This window comes from Mixophyes fleayi, chromosome 4, assembly GCF_038048845.1.
Source record: "Mixophyes fleayi isolate aMixFle1 chromosome 4, aMixFle1.hap1, whole genome shotgun sequence".
Taxonomy (NCBI): Eukaryota; Metazoa; Chordata; class Amphibia; order Anura; family Limnodynastidae; genus Mixophyes; species Mixophyes fleayi.
In genome coordinates, this window is record NC_134405.1 from 139,532,572 (window position 1) to 139,547,440 (window position 14,869).

The 14,869-nt window shown below is 40.4% G+C and overlaps 1 protein-coding gene across 3 annotated transcripts in view; it reads right to left on the reverse strand.

Moving 5' to 3' along the window:
• PPP6R2 (protein phosphatase 6 regulatory subunit 2) overlaps window positions 1-14,869 on the reverse strand; it is an 89,886-nt gene that overhangs the window by 24,224 nt on the left and 50,793 nt on the right. For all 3 annotated transcript variants that reach the window (XM_075208496.1, XM_075208495.1, XM_075208497.1), the window contains exons 19-22: window positions 2,431-2,618; window positions 2,068-2,230; window positions 1,131-1,219; window positions 217-421 (exon numbers count right to left, since the gene is read on the reverse strand). In XM_075208496.1, coding sequence (XP_075064597.1) covers window positions 217-421; window positions 1,131-1,219; window positions 2,068-2,230; window positions 2,431-2,618 — 645 coding nt within the window. The remainder of the gene's footprint in view (window positions 1-216; window positions 422-1,130; window positions 1,220-2,067; window positions 2,231-2,430; window positions 2,619-14,869) is intronic.

A 14,869-nucleotide genomic window follows, 5' to 3' on the forward strand; every position in this document is an offset into this window, starting at 1 on the left:
CATGTCATACCATATTTATTACATACATGTTTGTCAAAAGACAAATAATCAGGAAGCTTTGAGATCAGGTACTACCAACTTCCAGTCGAGTTTTGCTATTCAAAATCCAAGTTATCCAAATGAATTCTCCTTTCAGTGATAAAATGGAAATGATGTTCTCACCCATTAATGCAGGCCACCAAACTTCTTTCTAAACATTACACTTTCTCTATTTACCTACTAAACGTGGCCTTCTCATTCTTGGTGTCCATGGTGAGTCTGATCGTCTCATGCCCAGCTCCAGTGCTTATGGTTTCAGTGATAATATTTGTTTTTTCCTCCTCCTCACTGTCTGAGCCACCGGATGAACTGCTATCTGAACCAATGACTGGGGCCTTCCTGGCTACGCATGCATTCCACACACATGGGGACGTGGCACTGACTGAGTGGAGACAAAACAACCTTGATTAAGCACAAAATTGACAAACTGCATGTGAAATTTAGTTTAGTTTTAATCTGATATCAAAACACAATAGACCTAATTTATCTAGCGCACTGTGCGCCTCAATGGTCCACCTAGCTTATACCTAGATGCACACCTATTTTCTGCTCAAAGGAGACAACTCCACAAACTAGAAGTGCACCTAGGTATAGAGGGAGGTGGAAGAGGCACACTGTGCAAAAGTGTATATAATCTTAGCAAAAGTTCAAACTCATAAAACTTAAGAAAAAGCACTTTCATTAGATAAAAGTTTGCAGGTTTTTACATCAAAATACTGCTTAGTTTAGCCTCATTTAGAATTTAAATTAATTATGAGAGTGAGAGGACATGCATTTGAAGATTTGTTTTACATTGGACAAAAATCTACTGAAGGGCAAATGGAATAGGACAAGACCTGGAGGTAAATGTATGAATCTCCGGATTCTTCATCTTCGGCGTGTTCAGCCTCTTCAGCGCTTAAATTTAAAGCGGCGCTGCATTGGAAAGGGAAACTTCCCTTTACAATGCAGCGCCGCTTTAAACCTTGACTTATGTTAATCTTACAAGTATTTGCCAATAGTTTCTCCAATTGACACTATCAGCAATCTGCTGTTGAACGTTCAGATAACAAATTATTTTGTTTCTAGGAGCAAGTGTAAATCATACTCACAGAATTTATCCTGGCTCTGCTTCGTATGTCCCTCAGAGCCACTGCTCTCAGTATCCACAGGAGAACTACATCTGGGACCCGATTCAGAACTGTGGAGAGAGCATGCAGTAGATATAAAAGCTTCTCAATATTTATTTCCGTATGCTATAAAAAAAGCCTCAACTTTCCCTCTCAAAAAAATAAATAAAAATCTATGTACATTTCACTTGTGTACAAGGAGCAGTTACAAGGTTAATATTGATTTAATAGACATATGGGAAGAGTAAAATAAACCCTTCATAACCAGGATTATTTGCATTTCGGACTAAATTTCTTTTTTTCTTCTTTTAAATATGTTGTTGATATTTTTTCAAAATTAATATGTTTTAAAGGGAAAAGGTATTAGAATACAGTAAAAGGAGGGATATAGTGGGTAAGCTTTTCAGCTTATTTGATAGGGTAGTCCCATTAAATATGAATGTTGGTGCCCTCCTGACTGCAATTCCTTCACTATGCTTCATAGGGTTTAGGATAGATCCTGTGCAGTCAGATAAGGTACCATCTCAAAAAAACATTTTCTTTCACTTTTACACAGATTGAACTCTGCCAATCCTTTCCTTTATTTTAGTCTATTCCTCTATTTCAAGGTTTCCCCCATGCCCTCCTCCCATCTTATTTTATAGACATGTCTTTCGGGTTTGCCGTGAGCAATTAGCATGTCTTAAAATGTTGATATTCGTCCTTTTTTTATTCAATTTTTGTTTTTCCAAAGGTGTCAGTTGTTGGAGTGCTCTTAAGTGCTGAGATTGAATTATATAGATGTCTAATCTGAAGGATGTAAAAGAACCGGTAGTGAGGAAGGAGGAATGGATATTAAGAGTTTAAGAGGCTATCTTACATGGAAAATTGGTGCAATGTAAAAACACAGGGTAATTACCTAATTTCCTGAACTACTTACCAACAGAATGGCTGAAAGTCTGTGAATTTGGCCCATCCCTTCTCCTCAGGTGTGGATGTCTCAGGAACAGGTACATCCCACACACTGGAACCAACATCCAAAGCCACACAAGGAGTGGGAGGCTTGGAGTTCACTGGCTCAAACACCGCAGTCCAGTCAGTCTCTACAGACAGTAGAAAAAGACCAGATTTTAATTGTTAAGCAAGCTGGGTTACTTTTTAAATGTGCGATTAGTTTTTATTTTCAAATTTGTATTTAATTGTGTATAAACACATGCACTAACTCATTTACATATTCTAATTTAGAACAACAAGAAAACTCCCATTAATAAATTAGTATTTCTATTTTATCTTCAACCCCTACCTTCAGACGCCATGCCATCTTTCTTTGTGGGGGAGCTGCTGTTTATGGGGCTGAGCCTGAGAGTTGAAGGCATCTCTATATTACGCTTTTCCTCCTCCTCTTCCTCATCAGATGCTGGGCTGCCCTCTGGCTCCCCATTCTCCAAGTCACTGCGAGTGGAATCCTCTGAAGACTGTGATACTCCAAACCTGCAAATTTGAATTTGGAAATAATGCAAAGACGAACAAAAGGTTTTATTTTTATTTCTCTTTACATATTTGTGAAATGAGATTTCTATACTAGGCTATGACTTGTCCAGACAGGTGGTTTGTCATTGTGTTCAGTTTGGAATGTAACAAGAAAAACAAACTGAGCACGCTACAGATCTATTGTCCTTAATATATACACCAACAAAACTGTGGAATAGCTAATAATAAAAATAATATAGCCAATAATAAAAATAATATATACTTTAGGAGCAAATAGCATTCATAGCAGAGATTATACTCAAAAGAAATTGGTCACTCTCTGGAGATTAAAAAAAAACAAAACAAAAAAACTCATTTATTACAAAAAGTCGAAAACAACCAAATAACATTCACATAGGCATTCAATATACCCAATTATGCTTCTACAATAATCCCAGAAGCATTAGTTCTATATAAACAAAGGTTCACATTGCATTCTCATTAATGTATAATCCAAAGAATAGGAATTATATATAAGAGTGTAATTGTGTTAATGGAAAAAGAGAGACCAGTCTTATGTGGAACTCTCTTGTCAATCCTCTTAGGGGAACAATTATCCCCAGTTATGAGTCCCAAAAATGGTAATATTCTAAGTAATCAAATCTTTAGTAATACAGAAGAGTAAAGATCCACATTGTAAGGATGTGAGAGGGTAAGGTGAAAGCACAGGAGCACAATGTTCTGATCCAGGTAAATGAGAACACCATCTAAGAAGACATTAGAAAACAGCCACAATACTGCTTTGTAATGACGGATAATGAGAAAGTGTACCTTCCATGAAAGGGCAGTCAACTTGGAAACACTTCTGGACTAGGTGATCGCTACAGAGAATACCTTTCATTAAGATCAATCTAGACATCTGCTAGGGGTTTAAAGAGACCATTTTTCTCAGAGCATCGGTCTCTACAGTCACACCATTAAAACCCTGACTGATAAGAAGTACTGGATCTTGAGATATCAGATCTTGTTGAGAAGGAAGGCACCAAGGTTTGTCAGCCAATACTGCATCACAGATTATTCTCCTGAGTACTTGAAAAATGATGGTGAAAGCAAGTAGACTAGCTGGTGCTAGAAAACTACCATGGCTTTTACGCCCACTGACAATGGATACCAGTAGCAAACTATGAACAATGAACTTTAAAGTTGTAGTGTTGCACCATCAGATACAGATCACTAAATTGTAGACTTTTCTCCATACCCGAATTCTCATGGCCTTGGCCATTCACTTCCTGCAACTAGTAACTTTTAGATTATGGATATATGCACTTTTAAACGTATCAGTCTTTTTGTTCTAAGGCAATCAACCAATACATCAATACCTTTTTGCTTTCTTCCCACCTGCTCCTAGTACCCACTTCATTGATGTATGTCACAGTGGTGGCACTGACCATCCAGGACACGCAACAGATGACCCTTCAGGTCAGTCATCCTATGGAGAACAACATAAAATTTTAAAGATCCAGTATGCCTATTGGGAAGCGCAACTCAAGAAGGAACCAACTGAAAGCCACCCCAATCTAGAAGGCTTGCATTAATGGACACTAGACAACAATTAAGAGTGAGAAACAAGTATCCCAGAAACAGATTAAGGTCCACCACCCACATAATGAAGGCATCATACCCCAAAAGGGGAAACCTGACATCTAGTCCTGAAAATGAAAGGTACACTTAGGAAAGAATGCTTTTTGATGTGGCTACGTCAATCTCAGAAGTTATAATCTGCTCCAGAACCAGAAAGTCTTTTGGTGGCTAATCATCAAACCAAAGGTTAACAAAATGGACAGAACCAGGTGTAGGCTGGTAGAGAGCCACTGTGAACCCTTGTAGGGTAAGAATCAATATTATGTTGCCATCACCTTTCTAAGCAACAACAGGCCAAACAGAAGCTCTACAAATTGAAAAGTTGCTCTTAGACAGCAAACAGATGCAACTGCTAGAGACAAAAGAAACTACCCTTGAACTCAGTAATTTCATCTTTAAGTAGTAGATTGATTGTGAGAGCATCTGGATATAGCTTGTTTAGAGGGAATATGTCCTTTCTGATGGCCTGCAAGTATCACAAACAGTTGTTCTGTTTTTCTGAACTGGCATGTTCTAGACAGAATATAGAAATGGCTCTGACCAGATCTAGAGAATGCACTTTCTTCTCTTTCTCAACATTAAGTTATGGAAAGAAAGCGGATAGCACTATTTCTTGATTGATGTGGACTGTAGATATTGCTTTTGGTAGAAAAGCAGGATTAGCTCTCAACACCACTCTATCCGAATACTTATTCAGAAAAGGTTCTTTGCACCACAGTGCTTGCAATTCTCAGATTCTCCAGTCAGAAGTTAGTGCCACTAGGAATAGCACTTTTATAGTCCTTCGTTTTACCAGTACTTCTTTTAGCAGTTCAAAGAGGTCATCCATTAGCATACAGAGGACTAACCTGAGGTCTTTTACTTTCTAATTTTCGATTTTCCTCAGGACATGAGGAGTTAAAAAGGAAATGGAGGGAAAATGTGTCCCAACATCCATGGAAGTGCTAGAACATCTGTTCCTGGAATGTTATGCCTAGAAGGAAATCTGGGTACTTTGGCATTGTGGTTTGTCATCCACTGATCTGTAAGTATTTTCTGCTTGATGGATACATATAATTCGGTTAGTGCATTTATATTCTTTTCTGCCCAAAGTATAATTCTTGCTATTTCTGCCATCAATCTGCTTTTGGTGTTTGTCCCCTGACCATTTTTGAAGGCCACAGAGTCCTGTTGTCCCAGTGTACTCTTAGATGTTTTCCTTTTAGTTGATAAAGTGAATATTGGAATGCTTTCCAAACCACTCTTGTTTCCAAAATGTTTATATGCAACGTCTTTTCTTAACGTGACCATCATTAATCTTGGGCTTCTCCATCAGTTGAGACAATACTATTTTCAGATCTCGCATGTGCCACCTGGCCCATGGAATTATTCCTACTGCTGAGGGAAAAATTCCCAACAGCCGCAGCCCCTTTCTTACCGTGGTCTGATGATGAACCTGCAAATGCCCTGCGAGAGATCAGATCTTTACACATCTTTCTTTTGTCAGAGATAACTTGTTTCGCCTGGTATCTATCTGGACTCCAAAAAAATATTATATGCTGTGCTGGAACAAGAAGGCACTTTTTCATAACCCATCCAGGTTGCCGCAGGAAATTTATCACCTGGGCTGTTCAGTAGCTGACTATTTCTTCTGACCCACTATTAGGATATTGTCCAGATATGGGCATATATGTACTCCCTGTGTCCTTCACTCTGTAAAAGTTCTCGGGACGTCGCCAGCCTGAAAGGAAGTCATGTAAACTGAAAACAGTGCCGCATTATACAGAACCTGAGAAATTTCTTGTGCTGCACTGCTATAGAACCATGAAAGTAGGCAACCTGAAGATCTATAGATGTCCAAGTCTCTTTCGCTGATGGCCTTTCCAATGGAATTCATAGATTTCATTCAATAATGCTCTGCATGTACAATTTTGTTGAGCAAAAGGCACCTGAAGCTTTCATGACAAGGACTAGTCTGGAATAAATGCCCTTGTCCTCCTTATCTGGAGCAATTTGAGAGATTGCCTTGATTATATTTTCCAGATACTTTTACTTCTATCTTGCTTGATGAAGTTTTGGACTGGGCAAAGAAATTTCTTCTGGGATAATAAGTGAACTCTATTTGGTATCCTCTCTTTACAATGTCCAACAATCGCTGATCTGAAAAACAAGTGGGTACACACTTCTGAAATCCTGCCCCTATAGATGTTAGTGGGGACTGGCTCCTAACAAAAGTCATTGTTGTGAATTTTGACTTACTCTGCCATCCTTATGTCTGAATGGCCAAAAGCACTGCCTAGGTGCAGTATAAAAATTTTGTTGGGTATATTAACTTCCTGGCCTGTAAGTCCATGCCTCCTTAAACTGTTAATGAGATGAAGGTGGAAAATTTCTGGCTGTACGATCTTGTGACAATTAATATTATTATCAACTTTTATTTATATGGCGCCACAAGGGGTCCACAGCGCCATACAGAGAGTATAATGCAAGCCATAACATACAAAATCAGGACAAAATAATAAAGGGCAAAAACACCCAGTACATTAACAATGTAGGCACGGCACTACAACATAGACTGAACAGTATTCTGGCAAGCATTAGCATAACCAGCACTGAGCAGGTAGAAAGGGGATAACATCTCCCTAAAAACACCAGGCAAGGGAAGAGAGGGGGATAAAAGAAAATAAAACAGCACTAGCTGAACCTGTACCCAAAAAAGTGAGCACAGCAAACAGTATCAGAATCCTCAGAAAATAAGAGAAGGCACTGGCATGTTGGTGGAGAAAGGAAGACACGAGGAAAGAGGGCCAGCTTACAATGTGAAGGGAAGGGCAGATGAACGGGGGTGAGAAAAGGGAAGGCGGGTTTGGAGGAGTGCTAACAGGCTTCGATGAAGAAATGAGTTTTAAGAGGCCACAATTTCCCACCTGATAATGGTGCAAATGAAACATGTATTTTCATTAAAGAATGTCCTGCTTTCCGGCCCATAGGATCCCTTAAAGGACCACCATCTTCTAGTGGAATAGTTGTTCTAGTAGACATATGGTCTCTGAATTATTAAGGAACGTAAATACTGAGAGGTGGTATTTTGTGTATATTTGCTCTGGGCATGCCCAGAACCGGACCATACGCCAGTGAACGCAGCAATGTCCAATTTATCTTCAAGTGCAATGTACCCTTGGTACAGCCTACGATTTCATATGTGGAACCGGGAGGGGGCTGGGAGTATGCATGTAGTCATTGTACATTAAGGGCGAGCCAAGCTCGCGCACTCGCAACAATGTCAGATTCAAGTTTTGGGCATTTGAAAGGTACTTATTTTTCTATCGTATTACTTGCACCAGCTACAAGTCGGCTGATTACTAGTGATGACGGTCGCGTAAACATGCTAGAATGTGTGTTTGCAATCAGGAGCAACTGTAAAAATGCATTTTATGTACATTAGACATTCATAACATCCTCATAAATATATGACATATCCTGTAGTGTATTATCTATTAGAGTTGAGCGCACCTAGACATCTACTCCTTATTGAATACGGACATGTGTATGCTCGATTTATGAGTGGGTTTTTCTTAAAAATGCACATTAAAGTCGTTAACTTTGCGCACTTTAATAAATCAAGCCTACTAGCAATAGCTGCGTCTGCTTTTGAAATTAAACTCCACTTTTGAGCTTCTTCGTCTCCAAAAGAATGCATGTATTCAATTTTCTTATAATTAGACTGACTTATATTTTCTATAAAGAAAGCCAGGTGAGCCCTGCACTACAGAAAACAACAACAATAATCTCTACAACTGACCTGAAGAGACAGAATAATAAGTGGAGGAAGGCGGAAGGGGGAGAAGCTATCTTATAAGCTCACTAAGGGGACGTTTTTGTTTCACCTGTCTTGAGTTAAACTAAACAGAAGCAAACCTATAGCAAAGACTGCCATGGAAGAGTGAAAGTGAAAAACTTGCTTCCTGGAGTTGATGATGATTAAAATGAAAAAGAATACTTCCCCTTTACAAATCTAAAATGAAGTAGTAGTTTCACTCTTTAATACTCTTGAATAATGACAGCTGTATAATCATGTATCTGTATTATTAGTTTATTTAAGTAGCACCAATCATATAATACAGCACAGTAGCTGTAATATGTAATCATTTACATCAGTCCCAAACACCCTAGAATGCATTTTATACCATCAGTATGGGAGGAAACCAGAGCAACAGGAGGAAAACCATGCAGACATGGGGAGAACATACAAACTCCACACAGATAGGGCCTTGGTTGAAAATCACCCCAAGGCTGTGAGCCAGCAATGCTATCCATTGTGCAACTGTGTTTCCAGTTAAACCAGTGTTGATTATACAGCACAAGGAGCAATGCTAATACCACCATCTATATATGGAACATACAAAGCATTATGGTGCAAAACATATAAAGACCGTATTCTCCCCAGTTCCACCTGAATGGTTTTACTTGTCATCCGGCTCTTGGACCCCAACAGAGTCCTATTATAATAGAATAAACCATTTTTTCTCCCATAACAACAGGCATTATGTGAGTACTACAGCCAGCAGTGTGTGTTAGACCAATGACCACCAGTCTGACCAGTCCTGATAGGTGTGGGCAATAACCTCCAACATTTTTCATTATTATTGCAAAAGTATTACAAATGCCCCCACCCGGCTGCTTCCTAATGCCAACCAGCTGGCAAAAGCTAGAAAGATATGTTACTCCATTTTCTCCTTATAAGCAGTGCTCGAAGTGGGCCGTTATGTGCAGGTATAATATACTGGAAATTCTCCCCACTTCCTCCACCACCACGTTTGGTGATATATTGTATGAATTGAAAATTATTTATTATTTACATATATGTCAGTAGCCAAATCATAGAAGATATAGCCCTCAGGTGCAATGCTCCCATACAGAGAGCAGCAAACTGCACACAGGTGGGGACAGTGGCGAAGTGAAATTGTAAATCCTGAGACACAGTTTATCAAAAGTCTTGGTGAGCTGAAGTACAGGCTACTGTGCCAAGGTGTTAGTAGCCATTGCCTAAGAGATGGCAGTTTAACATGCCAATCTGAAAGCGCTCTGCTATTTAAGACAGTATACTGAAGCGTCTGCTTAATGAGTTTTTCCTAGGAATTTCAGTGCTCCGTTTTACTAAAATCACCTGCTGTGCTGGTCTTTGCATGCATAAGTTATCATGATATTAAGAGATTGCCCGAGGTCCAACTACATTGTGCTGTGGATGCAGATGCCCCCCTGCAATAAGGTTTTACTGTGCTAACATATCAAAAGCAGCTCCTGATCTTAAAGCTAGGAGGTCTGTCAAGTAGATTACCTGGTAAGAACAGCAAGAGATCCGAAACAAAACTTGAACCCAGGAGGAGGAGTAGCAACCCCAGTGCCCCCAGCATTCATGTGAGAGAAACTCTAAGCGATCCTATCACCATGTATGTGACCCACTGTACTGCATCCGACATTGCTTCATAAGAGTCAGTTTATTTCCATCTTTAAATGGAATCACACATTTCAATGTGTACATACACTTTATGGTAATTTAATACATGTTTATATTTTATTTGATTAAATATTGAAGCTTGCGAGAAAAATAATGCAGGGGTTTTCTGACACCTATTACTCCCCAGAAGAACATTTACTAGCTAGAAATCCAGCTCTTTACCCCATAATGATTCCCTCAGCATTTTAGATTCTCTGACATAATTTACAGCATTTGATTTGGCCAGAGTGACGTTTCGATATGTTAAAAGAAATAATTTTTTTTTTACTTTTCTTGTGTTCAAACACAGGAATAAACCTTGTCTAAGTTGTAAAAAAAGAAAAAAAAAAGTCTTTAGAACCCTCACCATATTATACTGATTTGCTAGCATGGAAATAAAGTGTGGCTAGCCCTGTATTGTTTAATATGTTTTATATAAGACATACTGTATATTGTGTTAAAGTGCATCTAAAATTTATTTCACAGCATCAAAATCCATAGAGCTCCTGAGGGACTGGGTGGCCCACGGACATTAAGTTAAATTTACCATACCAGCATTTCTAAATTTCCACTTTAGCCACTGCTTTTAAGTCTGGAACACCAGATTAATTCATACATTAAGACATAAAACAGGATGTGTAATACCCTGAAAATGGTCAGTTGCAGAACTTTGGATGCACATACTTTACAGAAATATTCTGTATAGTACTTAGAAAAAAATTGACATAGGATAATAAGCACTAATCTGGGAAATCTGTAGTGTAACAAATAAAAGTACAAAAAATGTAGCATTTTATAGCCACTATTATGAATATATATATATATATATATATATATATATATATATATATATATATATATTTATTTATATATATTTTTTGTTTTAAAACTGAGTTAGAAAGGTTGTACAATGTTTTTTGTGATAGCAGAATAGCTTCCCAGACACATAGGAGAGAAAATTCTCTCTATAATAAAAGTCACATGCTGGGGTAAAACCACATACTGCATCAACTAAGAGGATTCGTTTTTCTGCATTGAATGTGATTCTTATAAATCATATAATGGCATTAAACTGTGACATATGAATAATACTGCAGTAAGGTCATTTTATGGTTACACAACCACTCAATATTAAAGATCAGTGTCACTAGCAGATTCTCACCAAGAAGACAAAATACATATTGCATGAGAATTGACCCATTAATTTAATGTTTTATTTAGTGCAAGCAGAAATACTCTGCAGGGTGTGTTACTGAGATGCTGGAAGGTCATGATTAAAGAAAATTTTTAGTCACCGTAAAATCGATTTCTCTTACTCCATTGGGGGACACTGCGAGACATTGGGGTATAGTAGGTGGGACTAGAAGTCTAGGCACTTATCAGACTTGTTTGTTCCCCTCACTCCTCCCCTACTATACCCCTCCTCTCTAGCTCAGACTTCAGTTTTGTATAACCATGCCAGGGATAGAGGAGAAACAATTCAGAAAATAACACCAAGGACAGCACTACTTTCAGAGCAAGGGTGGGTGCGCAGTGTCTCCCAATGGAGTAAGAGAAATCAATTTTACGATGAGTAAAAGTCTTCTTTTCTCTTTCCTACTATTGGGGGACACTGCGAGACATTGGGGACATACCAAAGCTGCCACTAAGGGAGGGAATGCTCTGGAGCGGCTGTACGCAATATTTTGTGGCCAAAACTCGCATCATCGGATGCAAAACCATGCAACCAAGAAACTCTTCAGAAGATGCAGACGTTGCCACGCTGCCCAACTGCACCATTGAAGCACCCTGTCGTACCGTCCAAGAAGTTACCACCCCCCTGGAGAGTGTGCTCTAAAAAGTTACCTGCACAAGATGAGGGGCACAAACAGAATGGTGGAAGTGACGTAGCAGCAAGAGACTGTTTGGACACTGGGCCACCCCGCTATTTAGCATTAGAAAGTACGAACCACCTCTAGCCAGAGAAGTGTTACACAAAAAGAGGAAGAATAAGAATGATTGACCAAAAGTCCCTGCATTAAGTGGGATTCAGACACTATCGTCTGAACCAAAAATGCCCAGTGCGACGCACCACTATCCTCCTGGAAAATTAAAATGTGGGAGTGCAATACACCCCCCGACACTGAACCCCTGCGAACAGAGGCAATATCCAAGGGAGCACCCATACCATGAGATAACAATTTAGCCAACTCAGTGAATCAAAGGTGGCCAAGCAAGCACTCTGATGACGAGATCTAGATTCCATGGCTTCACCCAACCAGAAAACCGTAGGATGAATATGAAGAAACCCCTTAATGAAAGACAACCTCCCGCTGAGCTAGATGGATAACACCGGGAGCTGCCCTCTGAGGGAACCAAGGCTGAGACCCATATCGGAGACAGCGCGCGACAGAAAACAATTTAGAGATCGATCACAGGGACGTGTGAAAACCTTGGTATTTACACCAAACGGTGTATCATTTCTAGCCCAGTGAGAACGGCTGAGGAAGATGCCCTACAGGCTATATTCAAGGTAGCAGCCAGCTTCCTGCAAAGTCCCTCTGGCCATAATATTTGGGTGTCCAACATCACAGTGCCAAGCTAGACGATGTAAAAAATGTCAGAAGAGGCCCCTGAACTATAAGATCTGGCCGCCTTGGTAGGCGGAAGGGAGGCGTCGCCATCAGGCGTCGAACATAGGAGAACCATGCTCTGCGAGACAAACAGGGGACCACCAGGCTAGCTGCAAGCCGCCCCCTTTTAGAAACTCTTTAGCACCCACAAGAGCATGGGACATGGAAGTGATAGGTACACCAATCCTAAGTTCCAGGGAGGCCTTCTGGCCCTGGAAAATTCCACCTGAGGGTTATTAGATTCTGAGCAGAAAAGGTTAACCTGAGAAATGAGCATGGACGCCCTCCCGGAGTGCCCTACGACTTCACCACAAGGACAACAGGCGTTTCCGTGGAGAGACCCTTTTCCCTTGGATAAACGCTTGCCTGCTGAGACTCTTGGCCTCCCACTTATTTACGTCGTGGTAACATGGTCAATAGTCAGGGGACATGACAAACCACCACTCCGGCTATAACCTAGTTGACTCTCACATTGCTGTCAGGCCATGTGTTCCCCATTGATGCTACAGATATGCAAAAGCCGTGGCATTATCTGGCAGAATGTCTAGAGGTTTCCTGATGAGGAATTGCTGGGCCTTATGCAATCCTTTGTCACATGTGAGACCTAAATTTGAAAAAAAAAAAACAGTACTTTTGGGAGGACCAAAAGACCCTGGAACATTAAGAATCCTATTCATCCACCTCAACCTAACAGACTAGCTAGCGCCTGTCATGACCACTTGACATGGTGAACGACTGACCCACTCTTGACCGTTTCTGGCTAACCACCATGAGAAAGGTATACAAGTGGGTAAGGGCAGAGTGATGCTATGTGTGTCCAATAACATGGAAAACAGACCTTTTGTGGAGAATCTCCTTCTGGAGATGTGGGAGATGTTGGTAGTGGAGCGAGCAAATGTTACTACCTAGAACCTTGGTACCCAAGTTTGCAGAAGCCTCACGCAACTGAGAAGAGAACATTTTTATTTTTTTTTGTGCCAGGATCACCCACTGGTATAGAGGAATGCTGCTTCTGTGATGGAAGATGTGCCTGCGACAGATCTGAGCTGTGTGAGCTAAACGTTTGTAAAAGAGAGAGAAAAGAGATAGTCATGTATCTTTTCGGACTATAAAATCACCTTAGTGAGTTTAGTCATTGATGCTGGCAGTGATTTAGGCCTGACTTGCTCCTCCAGAGCTGCTGACACCGAAGTGGGAGAACCCTGTTCATAGACCCTAGCCTCGCAAGCTGCACCAAGGGCATTCGGGCTAGGCTGTTGAAAAGATAATATAAAAATTACATTTTGCACATATATAATGCAGCTCAGACATACCAGTGGGTCTGTCTGAAACATAAGGCAATGGTAGAGCCCCCTTTTGTAGACATCATACAATGCTAAGAGGGTGACACAGAAAAAATTTGTCTTTTGTTGTCTGGGCATATATATATATATATATATATATATATATATATATATATATATATCTATCGCAATACGGACCTAACAGCCTACCACGGGATAAATCTGTATATTATTTTTCTGGCCCATATATATGTCTGAAAGACAGAATATTTCACAGGAGAATAGGAAATTACCAAGTTTGTATACTCGGTAACCCTATGATATATACACCAATGCCAGGACACTGAAAACAGTAGTCTTGACTGTGTAAATGCCTTAAACAGCCTGACAATCGTTTAAATATAGTAATAAAAACGATACAAAAATACCAGGTGAGGAGAGGCAGAGTAGGGAAACAGCGTGCACTCAATGCATCTGTGTTCCAGAGTCCAAAGATGGCCGCCATCCGCGCCAGGAAGCTGATGGGGAGAGGAAGAAGTGTTCTCTCCAGATCCTTCCCTAATATGACCGCCTTTGAGTATCGCAGATCAGCCCATATATTTAATATGGCTGTTGGCTGTGAGACCTGCTGCGATGTATGTGCCCAGGTTGCGTGCGGTCTAAATGACAACTGCATCGCCTCCTAATGAGTGCGATCGTTGTCTGTCTCCCCCGCAGCTCCTTGTCTAGGGGCGGGGGTAAGAGGCTGTTACAGCTTCGTCGCCCTTTAATAATGTGGCCGCGGTCGACTATATGGCTGATATGCTATAAATATCTGGTGCCTAAATAAGTAGTGCCTAATGACAGACTTCAGAATTATGGCCCTTTTGCTCGTTTCTAGTGGAAGACTGCCGACAGAGGTGCAAGGCAAGAGAGCCCAGGCTGCTGCTTACCTGCGCAGGGACCCAGAGTAAACAGAGCTGCAGTCCTATTCACTCCTCTGGGTCTTTGGATCGAGTCCCGCGCTGCACCTAAAAGGAATTAATATAAAAACATGAAAAATAACTGAAACTAAACCAAGTATAGGCAGGAGCCTATAACTACCTGACCTAATTCTAAGAAAACTGAGGTCTGAGCAGGAGAGGAGGGGCATAGTAGGGGAGGAGTGAGGGGAACAAACAAGTCTGATAAGTGCCTAGACTCCTATTCCCACCTGCTATACCCCAATGTCTCGCAGTTTCCCCCAATGGTAGGAAAGAGAAAATCATTTTCCCAATATCA